At 45.9% G+C, this 19,041-nt stretch overlaps 1 protein-coding gene across 2 annotated transcripts in view; it reads right to left on the bottom strand.

Annotated features, from left to right (window-relative positions):
• SMAD3 (SMAD family member 3) overlaps nt 1-19,041 on the bottom strand; it is a 68,082-nt gene that overhangs the window by 5,665 nt on the left and 43,376 nt on the right. For both annotated transcript variants that reach the window (XM_021406830.1, XM_021406829.1), the window contains exons 2-8: nt 13,412-13,605; nt 12,422-12,556; nt 11,680-11,754; nt 9,826-9,876; nt 5,325-5,537; nt 3,938-4,075; nt 1,825-1,969 (exon numbers count right to left, since the gene is read on the bottom strand). In XM_021406830.1, the coding sequence (XP_021262505.1) occupies nt 1,825-1,969; nt 3,938-4,075; nt 5,325-5,537; nt 9,826-9,876; nt 11,680-11,754; nt 12,422-12,556; nt 13,412-13,496 (842 nt within the window). In that variant the 5' untranslated portion in view covers nt 13,497-13,605. The remainder of the gene's footprint in view (nt 1-1,824; nt 1,970-3,937; nt 4,076-5,324; nt 5,538-9,825; nt 9,877-11,679; nt 11,755-12,421; nt 12,557-13,411; nt 13,606-19,041) is intronic.

The raw sequence follows: 19,041 nt of genomic DNA, 5'->3' as shown, positions 1-19,041 counted from the left end.
GCCCTGATGGGAGTGCTGGCAGTGCAGTGCATCTTGGTGAGTGCTGGCACTGCGGGCATCCTGCGGGCACTGGGATGCAGGGGGAGTGAAGCATCTCTCCACCAACTTCAGTGAAGCAGACAGACCCCTAAGGCCCCAGAAAATTGAGTCTCCCTTAACACAGGGCATTCCCATTTGCTGCCTACAACTCGGTCAACACTGAGCAGTCCAACTACCAAACCCAGTGCCCGAGGGGCTGCTGCCCTCCTGGCACACCTCACTGCCTTCCCACCTGCATGGCTGCACACTGCAGCCTGCCTAAAGGCGAACTCCCACAGCTGCACCGGGCTCTTGCTGGACAGACAGCTTCAGTCCTGCGCGTGCAATTGGCTTCTCCCTGTTCCCTCCCCAAGCCCCTGGCACAGCAGAGCACCGAACACCCCACAGTCAGACTGCTCCAACAGCAACACAGCCAAACCAGAGTCACTGGAGCAGCGCTGTGGATGCAGCTCCCACAGCCACCTCGTCCTGTACCAGTCAGTTGAACTAATTGGTGTGCTCTGACAAAGAGAATCAGATGGAGCATTTTGTGGCAAGGAAGTGAAGGAGCAGGAGAGCAGCTTCGGCGTGAGCGTAGGGTTTCACTGCCTACAATACTCTAATGAGATAGTTGACTTTCCGTAAGTCACGCTCATCTGGATTTCATTATGAGCTGTGGCTGAGAGCCAGGGCTGAAATGCTCTGGCCCGGGTGCAGGACAATTTCAAAACAAAATGGACTCCAAACATCTGGAGAAATGAAGAAAGTAGGAGCGTAACGTGCAGGACCCAGGCTGCAGCTGAGCCATGGCACCTCCCCGCCGGCAGGCAGCTGCACGCAGGGCGCGTCGGCACGGCCGTGCTGCTCCGGGAGGCAGAGGCTGCCCCGCACTTTCAAGTGAGGCTGACTGAAAGGGTGCACAGTCAAGCAAGCATTTCAAAATCGTATTTGGCTGAAATCCGTGCCAGCTTTTTCTCTCATAAAATGACATTCATTTTCTGACAGATTTCACCTCCCTGCTCACACTACTAACACCACTTTTACTCCCTTTGCTGCTCTCAGGGATGTTTGTTTGTTAATGCAGTGGGGCGACAGCGACACAAGTTACAGAGTTCTGTGTCCTCACACCCTGTGCTGCCAGAACAACCACATCATCCATCCCAGACTCCAGTGCATCTCCTTTTTACTTCTAATAGTGACCCTGCTTCCCCCATCGCCTCCGCTCACCTCGAAGTAACTGCCCTATGACAAGCACTAAGAACGGAATGAGGGGATTTAACAGTAATTTTGCAGCAACTCTAGCAGTTTTCCAAATGTGCATTTTCAAGCTGAGTTGTTTTTACTTTAATCCCGCTAGTCCCTGGTAAAAGAAAACACCAAACCTAACGCGTATCTGTGAGGAAGCACTCGCATGGATCCTGTCCTGATAACAGTGTCATAACAAGAGTATCAAAACACTATCAAATACACACCCAAGTTTAAGAAAAAATAGGTAATATGCCCACCCAGCCACATGGATTGTCTGCTGTGCTTTCAGGCAAGGCTGCTGCTCTGCGCAGCGCTGTGACCAGACGCACGTGGGTTTCCAAGTATATCCCATGATGCATGTTGTACCCAAATAGGATGGGAAAAATAAGATGTGAGGTCAACGCATTCTTAGCAAATACAAGATGTGTGCATTACCAAAGAGACACACCGCTAAGCCTCCCTGTCTCAAGGCTGACTAAGGAAGCCGTGCTGAACACTGCCAGGCCGTGCACATGGCACAGCGAGCATGAGCACACCGTGCTCCACGCAGGGGCTGACCTGTATTCTGCTCCCCAGCCCTTGACGAAGCTCATCCGAATCGTGCACATCCTGGTCAGCTGGTACACAGCCTCGAAGCCCTGGTTGACAGACTGCGCCAAGAGAGCTGCGAATTCCTGGTTGTTAAAAATCTTCAGGTTACATCCTGCGCATAAAGAACGCGACAAAAGCAAGGCGTTAGCTCAGCCAGATTAAGAAATCTATTTCTTTATGAGAATGGAAAGAAACTCAGTGCTGCTTCCCCTTGTCCCCACACCATGTGACACCATACACAGGCTGCTTAAGGACAGCACTTCAGACAGGCTGTTAGGGTTGCCCCATTTCCACAGCCCCTGGGCTGAAAACCACGTTATGGGCCACAGATCACTCACACAGCAGCTGCCACCTGCAGGACCGGACCTGGGATCCTCACGTGGAACCTCGTTTACACTAATTTCCTTTGTATTGTAATTTGAAAGCCTACTCGTGACCGTAACACTTACCGATAGCAATTGCTACAGAGCCTGTAACAAAGGAATGCATGGGTTAAAAACAGGGGCTCACTGGTGCCGGATTTACGTGCTGTCTGTCTGCAGAAGTAATGAAGCTCTGAAGTGAAACAGCTCTGGGCAGCCAGAACCCAGTTAGCAGGGCTAAGAAGGCTGGTTGCAGAGCTGTAACCCTCTCTTCAATTTAAGTCTGATGTGCCTAAGAATTTTCCTTTACAAGTGAAGCGCTCCCCTCAGTGTTTACTCACAGCTGAAAGACTGAGAACAACTTGTTCAGCTGTTCTAGGTGACAAAGGTGAAAAACAATCACACTATCCGTGGTTAAAATAAGTAAATAAATACCTAACTCTGACGCTTGCTTTCTCCCAGATAACCAGAAACAAGTTAAACCCCGAAACTTGGCATGCCACTAGCGCTCATTTGGGATTACATACGGGCCAAGTCTGAAAAACAACCAGTTGGACTGCGATGAATTGTATTTTTCTAAAATCACTTCTGAGCCTACTCTCTTGGGCTGGACCCATTCTGTCATCTGTTTTGGGCCGAACCCCATACAGCAAAGCATAACCGCATTCAACGGCTCAGCAGCTGCAGAAAAAAAAACTGCCCATTTTTGTGGCCGTAAAAGAGCCCAGCCCAAGAGCCACGGGTCTTGTGGAGTCTGAAGGGAAGCCATGCTGGGCACACTGCAGCCTAAGAGGGGAAAAAAAAGAAGGGAGAGAGCAGAGGGGAAGAGCTGTGGCAAGGAAAGGAAACAGCCTGATCAGACTGCAAGCTGCTCAGACCTCAGGGCTGATGCGAACAGGTCTCCCCGTGACCGTGCCTGGGAGGAAGTGGTACAACTCGGCCTCGTCAACAGGGGAATGAAGAAACCGCTTCAAAACCAACAAAAATTTGAAGACGAATCTGAGAAGGCAGCCAGACTGTGGCAAAAGCGGGGAGAGCCGGCGTCCAAGAAATGTGCCTGAGATGGATCTACAGCGGAAATGTGGGCTGCTCATGCTTTCAGATGTTGACTCCAGCCCGGGTGGACTCTTGTGATGTGGCTGGAGAATTAAGTCATGTTTGTAGCACTGGCAGCTGCTCCCTAAGCATCTGAGGAAGGAAACCCATTTAGATGGGCCAGGACGTGCAGTGTATGAATCTCTCTTCTAAAAAATGAGGATCTTTATTCAAGTATTTCTAAATGAAAAAGTTACTTTTTAAAATATATACATACTTTTAAATGTTAAAAAAAAAGGTTTTGTAAGCCTAGCTAAATACCCTTTTGAAAGGCATCTACTCATCCTAGCTCATGCATGTACCTAACAAAAGCATCTGTTTTTCCCAAATACAAGCAGTAATGTCTCCTCTAACATTTCAGCATACCCTAGAAGTGACATTTCTCTAGAACAAAGCTCACGAAAAAGAAGTTGTACTACAGAACAGAAACCAGTAACATTTTCAATCTATTATGGGCTAATCTAAATTAAGAAAAAATTCTTAAGTTATCTTCTTTTACATACAGTTATAAGCAGGACTATTAGATAATTACAACGCTGCCCGATAAAACACCGCACTGAATACGTGGCAGATGGTGCTGGAATTGTGCAGCACTGCTTCTTCCCACTCGTGTGTGTCCTTACCTGGTGGGATCTTGCAGACTGTTGCTGGGTGCCAGCCGTAGCGCTGGTTGCAGTTGGGAGACTGGACAAAAATGGCACTGTCACTAAGGCACTCGGCAAACACCTCGCCACCTATGTAGTACAGCCTCACTCCTCTCCCTGAGAAACACAGAGCACAGTCTGGGGTTAGTTCAGAACGTCCACCTGCAAAACCTGGAACGTGAGTGGGACGAGGCACAGCCTGACAGGGCTCAGAAAGCAGCTGAGCCATGAACGACGGGAATCAAAACCAGCTCAGCCCTGTGCTCTCCAGCCCCACTGGGCTGTGCAGCCTCACCACCTCCCAGCCTGCCTGCTCCAAACATCAGCGGCCCTGATACCTTCTGTACGAATGTGCTATTGGTTAACATATGGTTTTCAACCTTTTCTGAATCATCACAGCTGCATACAACTGCTTGTTTATTTACTTCATTACTGATCTGGAATTAAGTTATCCAGTGTTTCCAAATAGCTACCTTTTCCTGGAGATTGTGTTTGTATACAAGGACAAACAAACACTTGACACATTTTACACATATTATTAAAATCTCAGGTAATGAACTTGGGCATTCATTTTTGTCACTCAAATAAGTATTTGCTGTGGTCTGACACTGCTGTTTGAAAATCCTGCTTTCATTCTTCCACGCTGCACAAGGAGCCTGCTGATTTAAGGCCTGATTTCTGAATCTTGGCTCGTGTTTGCTGTGTGAGTGTGTTGCTGGTTTTATTTATTTTTCAGTGCTACAAATCAGTTTACAACTAAGGAAAGATCCTCCTGTAAGAAATCTTTACCGTCCAGAAAAAGATATAAAGGGGAACAGAGTCAGGACAAAGGGTAGGTTCATTTCTGATGGAATTAGCAGAAAACACTGCAAAGCATAAACTGTTCTGCCTTTTATTAGAAGTGCACACATCTGGGATAGTCTATTCAGCACTAGCTTAACTGAAAAAAAAATTGAGACTTACCTTGTAGTAATATGCAAGAGAAGAGAAAATTGAGATGAAAACCACGTTTCCATTTATAAGAGAACAGTTAGAAAATAAAATTGTGCAGGAAGGAAAAGGAAGACACAAGATGACTGCTAACATCCACCCAAATGGAGTTCTGAAGACCGCGTGCAAAAATGTAAACTCCAGTTTTGTAGTGTTACTGTAATGTTTCTCAGTGCCTTTTTAATTGTATTTTTATAAAAGAATACAATTAGTGTTCCTTTATGGAAGATTAACCTAAATCACCATGGATACTGAAATCCCACAGTGTCCTAAAATGAACAGAGCTGCACGTCATTAAGTAACTGAAAGGCCCTGCAGGCAGGTCTCCACCTTCCCCCTTGAAAAACACCAGAGAAAGTAAGGAGATAGAAATTACCGATGTGTCGTCTTGTGAGCTCCACCGCTGCATTTCTGTTCACGTTAGAGAGCAGACCAAGGCAGAAGCGTTCAGAATTCGACGGGTCGGTGAAACCGTCCACGGTCATGGAGGGCTGCGAGGCGTGGAAAGTCTCCCCCACGCGCTGGTTGAGTTCATAGTAGGATATGGAGCACCAGAACGCCGGCTCGCAGTAGGTAACAGGCTGCAGATCTGCACGCAAATAAAAAGCAAAATGAGTCACAGGCCCTCAGGAGAAGGGGGGATGAGGAAAGCGCCTGTTTTGAAATATTGTTCTGCTTCATTCCTCGGGCTCACTGGAACCACCGAACTTTAATTACTTGACAGATTTTAATGGAGCGCAGCTAGAAAGTTACATCACCCCTGAAGCTTTTGGCATGTGGAACAATCAGAATAGTCAAAGATTTAAGTCACAGAGTAAGCGGGGTGTCACCTCACTATCTTCAGACTTGGAGAAGATCCTAAAAGTAAAGTTAGCTTTTCTATGAAGCATGGGACCACTTCTTGGGAGGCAGTACCCTAAAAACAGGAAAGGAAAGGAAAGGAGAGAAAAAGAAGAAAAACTTAAAAAGGGCAGACCACAAACCTGCCCTCAGTGCCACTGGTCTCCAGAATCCTAACGCTGTGCACTTAGAGCAAAGCAGCCAGCAAGCCCCACTTCTCTTCTGACTGCTGGGATCCCTCCAGCACTGGTGAAACCAGTGAAGTTGTTTGCAATACAGACAAGTTGTATATAACTGCCGTCAGAGTAATCAAAAATGTCTTCCTGTCCACCTGATTTCACATTCTGAAAAGAAAACCCATTTCCCCAACAGATGATAACGTTTCTTCTACTGGGGTTACAGACCGAGGCAGCCTCAGGAAGACAAGTGAAAGGTGAGGCATTCAGATGGCTTCGGGTGATGTAACTGCTCCCTCTAAAACCAAGGAGAGTTTTGCTTGTAATTTCAGCATGGGAAGGCTCAAGCCAAATATTCTTGGAAATGCTGCCCTAGACAGTGTTCAGTCCTACTGTAAGCCATGGATCTGCTGAGCAGAAACAGTAGAATGCAGCACAAGCTAATTGATAAGTGCTGTATTTCCCAAATTCAACGGAAGAAACAAAAGCAAGAGAAGATTTCTTCCCATCTGGCAGAGTTTGCATTGAGCACAACCCCAGCCGTTCTCGCAGCTTCCCCATCTGCTGCTCTGGAAAGGCTGTGGTGAACCTGGGGCTGAAGAGATGGGCTCCACCCCAGCCTGCTCTCACCCAGCAGTGGCTGCAGAGGTTTGAGAACCATTCCTTATCTGCTGCTGCTTTTCTCTGTAACCCTCAGTAAGAAGCTGCAGCAGCCTGGCCTCAGCCACAAGGCATGATGGATTCCTCACTGAAAGACGTACGGAAATTTTATTTCCAGCTTATCTGCAGCTTGAGAGACACAAACCAGCAAACTCTGTTTTAAAGAAAAACTTGTCTCTGAACAAATGCAACCGAGGTTTACTGGTGCTGCTTTCTCCTGTGATCTGTGGCCTTAGGTTATCGCATAAGCTGTCACAGAATTGCGTTAGAACCATCCTGAGTACTCAGTTCCTGGGTTTACTGTTTGGGAAAAAAGTAAGAGAATGCAGTGCTGCTAAAACCAAACAATCTCGAGGGGCTACACAGTGATCAAAATCAGGATGCATTACAACCAAGTAAATCCTACCTGAATCATTTCCATACATTTCCAATCCTGACTTGCTACAGCTTTGTTTTCCCAGGTGTCTGCTGAGTACTGCCATGCTACCCTTACTGCATCGTCTCCGTAAGACCAAAGTACTGTCAGTCCAGATGCTGAACTAAAAACTTGCCAGGTGCTCTGCACACTCTACGACGTGCTCTAAGAATAGTTCTAATCCCAGTTGTAGTTAGCGCCTTTGCTCAACGCAGTACATCAGAAGTTACAGATTCACGTTATCTAACTGCACTAATTGCAGTTACTCCTAACTCCCTCAGAAGCGACAAGATAAATAAGTGTGCTCACTTCCTTCCCCTCTGAGCTGTCTTTTCACTGCTTAGAGAAGTAGCGTTTCAACACAGAGCCACAGAGGCTTACGTTACTGATGGATTTGCCCACAGGGCATGTGCTTATTGCACTTACTGCTTTTGCGTCAAGTCTTTTGCAGAGCAAGCACTGACAATGGATTTCCTGTGCACCAAGGGACTGCCTCACTCCCAAATAACATGCCGTGCAACCTCAGGCCTGGCCCTGGGCCAGCATAAACTCCCTGACTTCATTCCAAGTGTCCACACAGCGCTGGCAGCTCTGCTTTCATTTGGGCTCTCTGTGTTCTTCCCAGTTCCAATTTCAGTGATACAGAAGACATCACTGGGTATCCACAACTTCCAGTTACGTCTTACGTTTGACAACTGAAAGTCCAAATCAAAACCAGAACGCCTGCAAAGCCAACGCACAAGCTGAAGGGAGACAAAAAATCCCAAATGTTACCGTGCAGTACCTTCTTTTTGTCTGTGGATGAAAAGATGAACTGAAAGTCCCTGAGTCCCTTCAATTACAGCTTGATATCGAAATACATACAACTGCAGCTCAAACCAACCTTGCTCCTATTGTTCTAGCCAGTTTGCCTCATGCTAGTTTATGGTCTTTGTAATTCTCTGGCATATGGCCATGGGACAAAGTCCAAAGTTCAGCTGACACAAAGTAAACCATCTTAAAAGCTTCAGGCAGTTCTGTTCAAATAAACGGTCAGCTGGACTGCTGGGACGTTATTTCCTTAACGGTAAAACTTCAAAAATACATGCTATATTCTTCAAATTTTAAATGTCTGTTTCATTTTCTTCACAAACAGAGAGAAATCCCACTCAAACTTTTGCAGATGAAAGCGCGGCCCTAGACACTGGCGCGTCCTGCTCATCCACCAAAGCAACACCACTGCAGGCCACCAACCAGCTTCTGCCTGACTGGAGGGAGAATCTGCAAAGCTGAGGGAAAGCTCAGCTCTTCCAGCTCACGCAGGCCCTCTCTGGCCTGCAGGGCAGAAGGAGCAAGGGGCTGCTGCTGTGAGCAGCTCCTTATCTGAGACATGCCACCTACGAGGCACAGATGACGAGAGATTCTTCATTCGACAGTTGCTGAGAGTTGCTCAGTATGTGCCACTTTATTTATTGGTTCGCAGCTTCCTCACAGCAAAAACGTATTATAAAACTGTAAAAAGAGGCAAAAGGTTCTTAATTCGTGGGAGCTGTTGCCTGAGAGTGGTAAGTATTTGGTTTGCAAAACTTAAAGGTAGCTTTTAATGCTGCTAAGTTCAATGCTCTTCTGATGTCTGCTCCCTAGACTACAAAGAGACTCCTCGCGGTTAACCAGCCTCACCTGCTCCTATTTAGATCTTTGTCACCAGCCTGCACATGGGGCATCCTGCAGGCCCATCAGCTGAGCAGCATGTGTTGGGAGCAGTGTCCTGGTTAGAAGGGATACGTGCTGGGGCCTCTTTCCTAGAAACTACTTTTCTCCTTATGTAAGGCAGATGCCACAGTCAGCTTGCCAGGTTGGTTTTGTTACATGCAATTGGCTTTTTATTTTTAGGTTGACAAAAAATGCTAGAAACTCACATCAGCTCCTCAGCAGCACACTTGAGCATAATGGATTCAGACAGAGGAGAAAAAAAGAAAAAGAATTAGCCACGTATTCTTCTCAGAGGTTTTAACAGTTAAAATGAGTAAAAGTTTAGTGGCATTGTGGCAATATATTCCACGCTTTCAAATAAATAAATAAATAGAGAGGAGAGAAAAGAAATCCCCTTCAACAGCCCCAAGATATCCACAAGTCAGCCAATGACTGACAAATTTTGGAGCAGAGTCAAAGTACCCTCTGCCAGGATTAAAAGCATATGTAAACTTTATGGCTACGGTTATTCAAGAGTAATCTCAAGTGGCCTGTGTCTGCTGGCTTAATGAACATGCAGAGAAGTGATCCTGCAGCTAGCCAGAGCTATGAGTGTGTTTTATGAGAGTCTGTTGAGAGCAATTTCAAATACAGCGAGAGCTCAGACTGATGAAGATCAGACCTTCCATGCCTGCAGGTATGAAAATGAAGAGCAGAAACTTGGGGAAATAACAGAGGTTCAGGGAGAGCCACAGGAGACCTCTAGCAGGATCTCAAAGGCAAAGGTCCTGTTCAACAGCTTTCTGCTTCTCCACAAAAGGTGGAAAGGAAGGATCCCCAGGCTCCTCCAAGCGTAAGACCCACGAAACCTCTGATGCTGAAAGAGGTCTGTGACATCTGTGTCTCTTCGTATGCTAGTGTTCTTTCCCTCTCTCCATTTATTTGAACTCTCCAGTCACACCTCCAGCTAGTCCCCTCCATTTGCTCAGTTATTAGCAGAAAGAAGCACCAACAGCGCTCAAAACCTAATCAAACAACCTCAAGAAATAACTTCATCGTTACAAGGTCATGCTCTTGGCTATAATTACACACAGTTCTCAAGATCACATGCTTACCCAGATTATTGTGTGCTGGAGACACAGGATTTGGTGATAAGTTTGGAGAACCTGAAAATCAAGACATTGTAATTATTAGTATGGCTTCTGCACAAAGAAAAACACTTGCACAAAATCTTCTGTGCTGCCCAGGCTTGCTGGCAGGGAAATCCCACTTCTTAGCTAAGTCTCATTTTGTGACATTAGCAACTTCTCTGATGTTGATTACCACTTACATGAGCTTCCAAATGCTCTTTCTTACTATATCAACTTGCTACATCTGCAATACTGCTGAACACCTTCATAGAGTTTAATTCACTTAAACTCTACCCATTAAATTTCAAAGCTGTGCATGCAGTTGCCTGTTTTATTTTCACATGCAGTCATCAAAACTCCAGGCACCATCATGACAGCTACACTCAAGCCCAGTTAGCTGGGCATTTCAGAGCTTTACTGTACACTGCTAATCACTCTTAACAGTGGAAAACACACCACTTCGTGTAACAGTGAATCTTCCTGGTGTTGGGCCAACGGATTGCATCAATCTATCCAGCTCTGACCAAATAGTTGCTGAAATGTTACCCCGTCATTTCAATTTTGCCCACAAATTTTGTGCACGTATGTCAAATAGCTGCACTTTGATGTCCAGGGCAAGTTCCAGTTTCTGCATGCCACATGGATGCAAGCAGGTGGTACAGCCCATCCACCCTTCCCTCTCACACTGAGTTCAGCTGGTTTCTTTAAAATTTGTTTTTCTGTAACGAATGAACTCCATGACATCTGAAGGAAGGGCTCCAGCATTTGAACATGAACCGAGAGTATTTATAGCATCTTCCCGGCCAATCCACTTTCCCAAGAAGCCATACATCCATTCTGAACGTCAACCACATTACCAATGATTATATGCACTGAAATGCATCGTGTCAGCAGGCTTATGTTTGATGTAGACAAACAAACCCACACTCCTTTCTGCCATCTGTACAACTGTGGTGCAAGACTGCAAATCAATCATCTCTCTTTTAGAATCCCACGTACGCTCTGTGGCTGAAGACACACAGAGAAGCCAGGATAACTGCGTGCAGTATTTGCATTAAGTTCTGCATGTCTCTTTTTACGCCAGTGCCATGCATTTGCATATCCCCCTTGTAACGCATCAGCCCTTCTAACCAAACACAGATTTTTTGCTTTTCAGGCAAAAGTTTTAGGAATTAAGAGTCTGAACTCAGAAGAGTTCTTACTGGCAAGCAGGGACACAGCTCATACCAACAGGATGCCTTGCACAGCTACCTGCAAGAAGATGGTGTTTAATTCTGAAGTGCAGATAAAGTTCAGCATGAATACTAAGGCTGCTCAGTCTAAATCTGGTTTAACACTACTTGTTTTCTTGGAATTGAGTCAGAACCCAGTCTGTCAACCTTCACTGGGATACGTCCACTAAATAATAAGCCCATTTAAAAATAAATCTGCCTGTGGTCATTTCAAATAACATTAACTGGACGTTTCAGTATGTACAGTAGACAGATAAGCAATCAGAAGAATGCCTCTTCGGAAGGTGCCAGCTACTTGCACAATATTCCTGTGCATATAGATACGTGAACACAGTACAATGCAAGCTATTGTTAGGTGTGTGTCTGCTGTTTCAGGCTCCTGCTTAGCAGTATCTAATGACAGATGCTAGAGAGAACAGGAACGTGCTGTACCTTTCAGCAGCTCTAACACACACCGTCCTGTGCTTTACATGAGATGTCAGGCTACATTTGCACTCCTACAGGGATAAAATAACTCTCACCACCATCTGATCTTCAGAGCTCCAAAGAAAAGCTTTAGAAGTTTAGATATGACCTAGAAAGCTGCACATGGCAAAAGATGACTTACCTGCATCCATGCTGGGGTTCATCTGGTGGTCACTGGTTTCTCCATCCTCACTCAAATAGCCTGGAGGAGGTGTCTCTAGAATCATAAAATGATCAAAGTCATTGCAACTGGATGAAAAGTCTGGATTTGAGACAGCAAAAACATTTACATTGTTATTTGCAACAAGTTTTTTTTTTTTTTAATTAATTTTCCTCCTCAAACTGTTGAGAGCAGGAGCAGAGCACACTCGTGAATAACACAGGAGGGAAAAAACAAAATCAGGATTTTCAGTTCCATAAACCTTTAAGCCGTGTAGACAGTTTTCTGTCCAGAGATTGCTCCTTTCCTGATGTGCAGCTGCACAGTTTGCCCATGCAAAAAGGTGTAAATTGCTTGTTAAAAAGATGCATAAATAGAAGAGCTCAATTCCATCAGAAATTTACACTTCTACTCAAATTAAAATGGCTGAATGTCAGTCAAATCTAAGGTTGTTAAGGGAACATTCAGCTTTAGATTCCACAATAAACCGAGTATGCACTACTGAAGGGAAGAGGTGAGTCTGAAGAAAACAAAACCATAAACAGTGCTGCTATCATTCCACATTCACAGCTATCATCTCTTTTTGTACACTTTCCCATCCATTTGCTTCATAGCAATGATAGAAATAAAGACTTGCCACTCATTCAGCTTAGCATATGCCGACACGATTGACTGGGCAGTAGGACCCTTCTCCCTCTGCTCGCTAGATGGAGAGATCCCATACCTGGAATGTAGTTGCTCTGCGGCTCAATGCCTGCTGGGAAGTTAGTGTTCTCTGGAATAGAGTGACTGTAATCGTCTAACGGTGGGAACTCAGCTGGGATCTCCGTGTGCCGAGGCACCAGCACTGGAGGTAACACTGCACAAAGGGAAAAGAGAAAGAGAGAGAACAGCAGCATTAGCAGCTTTAAAAGAAAATGACTGAAACCCTAGAAAATGAAGAGTAACCAGTTTGGAGTACCACCCTTACGTACACGCAACACTGAAGTCGCTAATTAAGGGACACAATTTGATACTTGCTTCTGAAATAACAGCAGCAGTTATTCTCAATGCATCTCAGCTGGGGATGAGATACGTGCTTAGCTGAACACACCTAGGCTGTCTGCCTCTTCTAAGGCAAAGAAACAAGTCTTGTAAAAAAAATAAAAGAACTTACGCTACACAATTCAAAAATGAAGACATTTCGCCCAAAATGAACTGGCAAGGTAGGATTAGCACAGACGTCCAGACCAGCTCTGCAGATTCATACCGCCATGCAGCAGAACTATCTGCAGCTCCAGACCAAAGCCTCTTTCAGAGGCAGGAGGAGAGCTCAGAACAGGAAGCTCAAATCTGTTGGAAGCCATTCTTAAATCTACTTCAACTCAACAGTAAAACTTTATCCTTCATACCAGCAAGACCAACAACAAGGAACGCGTAGAACGCTGCCACAGTCTCCACTTGCATCTACTGTGTGTGTGAGTTGGTTCTGGGCACACAGGGACACATTAGGAAGCTGGCAACAATGCAGCCTGCTCAACTTCTTTTTCATCGATTTTAAATGATATTTTCCCACCGAGTGCAGATTCATAAATTATTCCACTGCACACAGTAAGAGACTATCATCAATAATAGATACGCTTTGGTTTTAAAACCCTATGCCTGCTGCTTTATTCAATTTTGAAACGCACTTATAAATCCCTCAGAAGGTACCAGCACACGGGCTCAGCAGTACCTGGGGTCTCCACTCGTTGGTAATGATAGGGATTCACGCAGACTTCGTCCTTCTTCATGTTGAAGGCGTACTCGCACATCTCCATGGCCCGCAGCTCATGGTGGCTATGCAGGTCCGGCCACCGCCACAGCCGGCAGTAGATCACATGGGGAAGGCCCTTGCGGTGGGACACCTGCAGCCGGCCATCCAGAGACCTGAAGGAAGCACAGAGAGGAGAGAGTCATGTGGGCTGCCACTGAAACACATCTCTGACCTCATCCCACCACGGAAGCCAATGTGAACGCTGCAGGTTCCACACGTGGCCGGCCCAGTCTGCTCTGCACTGTGGCACAAACCCAAAGCCACCCAAACCCACTGAGACAGTGCTGCAAGATCCTAGCTGTCACATGAAACACATCTGAAAAATGCAAAAATGTCTATTTTATGTAACAGTCTTGCTTCAGAGTCATTAATTTTCTGAAAAGAGCTTAACTTGGAGGCACTGAAGAAAGCGATCCCAGGGTAGAGTACATTAATTTAAAGACACTCCTGAAGCATTTGTGTCCTAACACAGAGGCCGTCTGCACATCTCTCACCAACTTACACTGCACACATTTAAGTTTTACAATACGTGCTAACAAAACCAGACTTTTAACATACAGAGAGACATGAGTTTCCATTTCCATTCTCTGAAGTCCAACCCTCCGCTTCTCTTGCTTTTCTTTATGACTGATATGAAACACTTCTAGGTTTGGGGGAAACACAACATTTCTTTTTTGTTTTTGGTCAAGGATAAGGCAAATTTAAATTTCGTTTGGAATTATTTCCCTTCGTTCTTTGTGCTGGCAGCCAGTCTAGAAAAACCAACCCAACCCAACCCAAACCACACAAACAATTATTCAAGCAGCGGTTGCGCTGGTCTTGGCTGCCCGAGGAGACTTTTCCCAAAAACAGAGCTTGGTAACACGCACACCTCTTGTAAACACTGCTGCAACAGCAAGGAAGGAGAAACACCACGGATCCCAGCTGCACCTGACGCAGGGAGCAGGGAAACACGTCACGCAGCTGAGCATGTGAAAAGCATAGAACAACGATGCCATCACTGAGGGAACTGCTGGTACAGAGCACGAAGCACTGAAGTCTGCAATTAGATCACAGCTCCAAAATACGCACAACATCCACAGCTGTTATTTATAGCATGCGTGTACTTCTTCGTGCTGTGTCTCTGCTACGTATGGCTCTTCTCTGCGTGCAGAACCAGAGCTCTGGGGGGTCCCACCCTGCAGATGGCTCTGAGCCTGGTATCGGCTGTATCTTCCAGGTGTGCTCTTATGCCAAGCTCCTCCTGAGGTCAGCAAAGAAGAAAGCAGGCTTTCCAGGTGCACAACTCACAAAGAACTGGTGAGGAAGGTAGGAAAACTGGATCTGATTTCATGGGTGACACCACATCACTGTTGTGTGTGCAGCCCCCGCAGCCTGAACAGCTACACAGCAGTTACCTAAGCCAAAACCAGCCCGAAAGCACAGCACAGCTCTCCAGTGTTAACATCACAGCTACTCGCTTCTGTGAGCAAAGGCTGCAAAAAATGTGTTGGTTTTACCATGTACCACTGCTCACAGCACAAATCCTGTCCATAAGGAGAAAAGAGATGGACTTTATGATCTTATCTAAGAAGATCTTTAAAATGACAGAGCCATACGCTTTGTTTTCAATCACCATAACCTCCCCGTCTCCCCTCTACCCTCAATAAGGAGATACAGCAAAAGAAATGACATTCCCCCAAAGCCCTGGAGGCTAATTACATTTTTGTGATTGTGAAATCTCTCCTTGGGCTCTCTGGTGAGGGATGTGGGACAAAACAACGCTGTCTGCGTTCAATGGGAAGAACACGGCTGAGTGTCAGGGTGCTTTATTTCCTCCTGCTGTCCTGCCTCAGCCCTCCAGGTGTATTTTCTCCAAAGGATCCTGGGGCTGAGATGGGACAGGCTAACATTGTGCTCAGATTTGAGGGCTTCAACACTTCTCAAGCCCAGAGCCCTCAGAGATGACACACACACATCTGCCTCTCCCATCCTTGTGCGGAACAATCAGATAATAAGACTCTGTCGTGCACACAACCTTCAGCCTTCCTCAGCCATGGTCTGATGCACAACCTGGCCCTGAAGGCTGAGCGGAACGTTCCCAAAACCACCTGAGAGCTCTACACATCCTTACAGAACTTACAGAATCTAAGAGCCAAAATTTCCATCAGGCTATGGAATTGTTCCTTCCTCTGACCTTTCTTTTAACCAGCCTGTGTTGAGCAGATCCCTATGTACAGCTGACTTCATTATGCCATCCTACCTAACAGGATTTCTTCTCAAAATACCAAAGCGGCTTTGCCCAACAGTTCAGTGCTGCCTGGGTCTCCAAAAGCAGCCCCACTTATTTGGGGACATTATGTCTCCTCCTTCCCAGTTAGCTGCAGCTGAACACATCAAGTGTCCCCTGGCCGCACTATGGGATTAAAGTAGCAAAGGCTGTGAAGAGCTCTTATTTTCAGCGTCAGAGTTCAGACCTGAGTGGGTGATGCAAACTCTTACCATGTTCCTAACCAGCACAGTTCCTGAGCTTGCAGGACAGGAGTGAGAAAACAGTGTGATCCACAGCCTGTAGTCATCACTGCCTGCCAGTGTGAGAGTATGTAAGCTATGAGACCCTGCAAGGAAACACGGAAACAAGGCCAGAACACAGCCAGGTTGTTGAGCTGATACCAGTTAGCAATGATTTATAACAAAGAACTAAATCCAAAAACGATGCACAAAAAGCTCTGACGTGAGCAGGACTCCCTCCAGCCCATGCCATGGGTGTCAGCAACAAAGGCCGGGTCTGTGCACACACAGCCATGCTCAGGTGTGCTTGGTGAGAAGTTAGCCTAACAGGGAGGGCTGTAGCATGGCGTGTTCAAACACGATCAAGGAGCAGCCAGTGGGGAGGTTACCCACAGTTACAACCAGCAGTGGTAAAATACCAAGTGAGGAAAGCGCCAGGACTCCAGGAGCGCAATCAGGGAATTTCGTACTTGCACAACGGCCTCAGGCAGTCAGAGCAACACTGCAGTACCATGAGAAACCCCTAGGGCTGAACACTCTAGGACTGATCCATCCTTAAATGCTGTTACAAGCCATTTGCTAGGGAAGCTGAACGCCCAAAACCGCTGCTCCAAAGCACCCAGACTACGGCAGCTCGGAGAACAATGGTCAGCAATGGCTCCTAATAGCAAAACCAGAGGAGGGAAGGAAAAGAATGACAAAAAAACTGAAGCAATTTTTTTTTTTTAAACAGTCCACTGTAACTGTTTGAAAAAGAGTGAGGAGTAAATAGGAAAGCATTACACTGCAGAAGAGGAATTTGATTTCTAGGCCTGATTATATTGTTATGTTTTTTTGGTTTTTGGGTTTTTTTTTTTTACTGTGATGGAAATTGTAAGATCCTGAATCAGAAAAAACAACCACTACCACCACCACCAGCACTCACTTTCCTCACCGGGCATTTTGCAGCTATTTTTCCTTCAGATGGGCAAGGAACCTCTCTTCCCTGTGCTCATTCTCCTTTAAAAGCAAAGCTCAAATCAGTGGAAGGCAGTAGTTCAAATCAAGCCAAGTGATACAAGCCGTAAGATACAATGAGGGACTTTTGTCAAGGTTGGAAAGTTCCAAGTGTACTTCACCAGAGATACAGTCCCCCGTTTCCCCTTCCCTTGCCATTCACATATTCACACCGCTGTTTGCAAAACCCATCCGTTTTATATCACCATCATTCATCTTCCAAGGGAGCAAGACGCCTCATACTCATGTAGCACCAGCATGTGCAAAAAGGGGTTAAGGAAAGAGAAAAACAACCAGGAATAAAAGTTTCAGTTATGCATTTCCATGGGGTTCTTATTAAAAACCACGAGCAGAAGCCGGTTTTTAAACCTACGACAAATAAGTTACCAGTATGCTCTAAAAGGCACCACGAATTATGGCCACAGGCTGTGATTTTCTCTTAAGCACAAAACATGATAAGTAGTTCCTTACTGGTCCTGCATCTGCTCTACACCAGGAAAGCGAGCGTTTATCCTTGTAGCAGAATCTGGCTGTTGTGCATGCAGCACTGAAATATCCACAGGGCTTCACTGAAAACTTGGATAAAATCTCAACTTTCCCTGAACGCTGGCCAAATGAAAAACACTGAATAAAAAAAATGACCCATGCAGCACATTCGTAATTCAAAAGCTGATCCCTTGCCATCTCTTTCCCCTCAATTTGCTCAGCATCACTGACTTTTCCAATTTCTGGTGCAGTTTTAACAATACTGTCATTCACGCTCTCGAAATAGAAGTAACTGTGTCCAGCTGAGACTTGCAATGCACCTTATCACGCCACCATAGAAGAAATCAGTCATTAATACTTAGCACATACATTTGTAGAAATTGAAAAGGATTAACAAACAGCTAATTAATCTGCAACACAGCTCTACAGAAAGGATGGGTTTTTACCGCCCTCAAAGCAAAGAAATTAAATGATTCTCCCAAAGAAAACAAAACTTTGTGTCAGAGCCTGCACCCAGAATAGGACTTCATTACCCCTCGGTACGAGCAAGGACTACAACTGTCGCACTCGGGTCTCCCTCATTTGGAGTGCTTACTCTTCCTTCTCTTGGACTTGGAAGGAAACACATCTCCTCTACACCTGCAGCTGGATGCTGAGATGGATGCTCCTTGCCCTCGCAGGAGCTGCAGCAGTGGAGCAAAAGATACGAAGGAAGAAGCAATGGGAGACCATGCAAAGGCTTTAGGTGAGCACTGCAGGTGTACTTACAGGCAGGCACTGCACCACAGCCAGCGGGCGGCACAGCTCCATGCATCCCCTGGCCATCAGGTCTTGAGCAGAGACCACCACAGCCGACGGCGTCAGGTGGAGGGTTTACAGGTAGACAGCAAATCCCAATTCTTCTGACGCTGCATAATTCTTCTACTCTACTCTCATTTGTTCTGGGCTCGCAAAGCAGCTGACAGTACAGAAATGACCAATACTCCCATGTGTGCTTCCTACTGCCTATTTACAGCTCTCGGTCTGTCCCAGGGCTTTGCAGACTTCCCCTTCCCCCACCTGAAAGCTGAAGAAATGCAGCACAGAGAGTTGATGTCAGGATCAGATTATGACAGCATGAGTCATTTATTAAGATTCCAGTAATGCTAAGCTCTTTAGCAGGTGCCTTGAGACCATATTTTGCAGAGTCTAATTTCAGATTCAGACATAAGTACGTTTTATTGGTTTACCATAAACTGTCTGCCCATTGTTGCTCCTTCAGAGCCGCCTGCTGCTGGTCCTGCACCGCTCAGCTCTCTCCTCTGAGCTCGGTCACTTCTGCTCTGTGAGGGCACGCAGATAAAAGCCTCGTTTCATTTACTTTCCTTCAAAGATACATCTTCTTTTGTCATGCAATATCATGACCCAACTATTTTTTCCTCTGTGCTTCTTATTAACCTCTCATTTACACCACTTCTGCTCATGTTACAGCCGCAGGATATAGGTTGATGGCTATCAAACCCAGCTCCCCTTCTTCTACTTAAGCCATTCTGTAATTACAGGCCCCTGCATCTTTCACCTCCTCCTTTTTCTGACCA

Source organism: Numida meleagris, chromosome 9 (assembly GCF_002078875.1).
Source record: "Numida meleagris isolate 19003 breed g44 Domestic line chromosome 9, NumMel1.0, whole genome shotgun sequence".
Classification (NCBI taxonomy): Eukaryota; Metazoa; Chordata; class Aves; order Galliformes; family Numididae; genus Numida; species Numida meleagris.
Note: the sequence above shows the minus strand (reverse complement) of the source record. Positions and strands in the feature narration are given on the sequence as shown.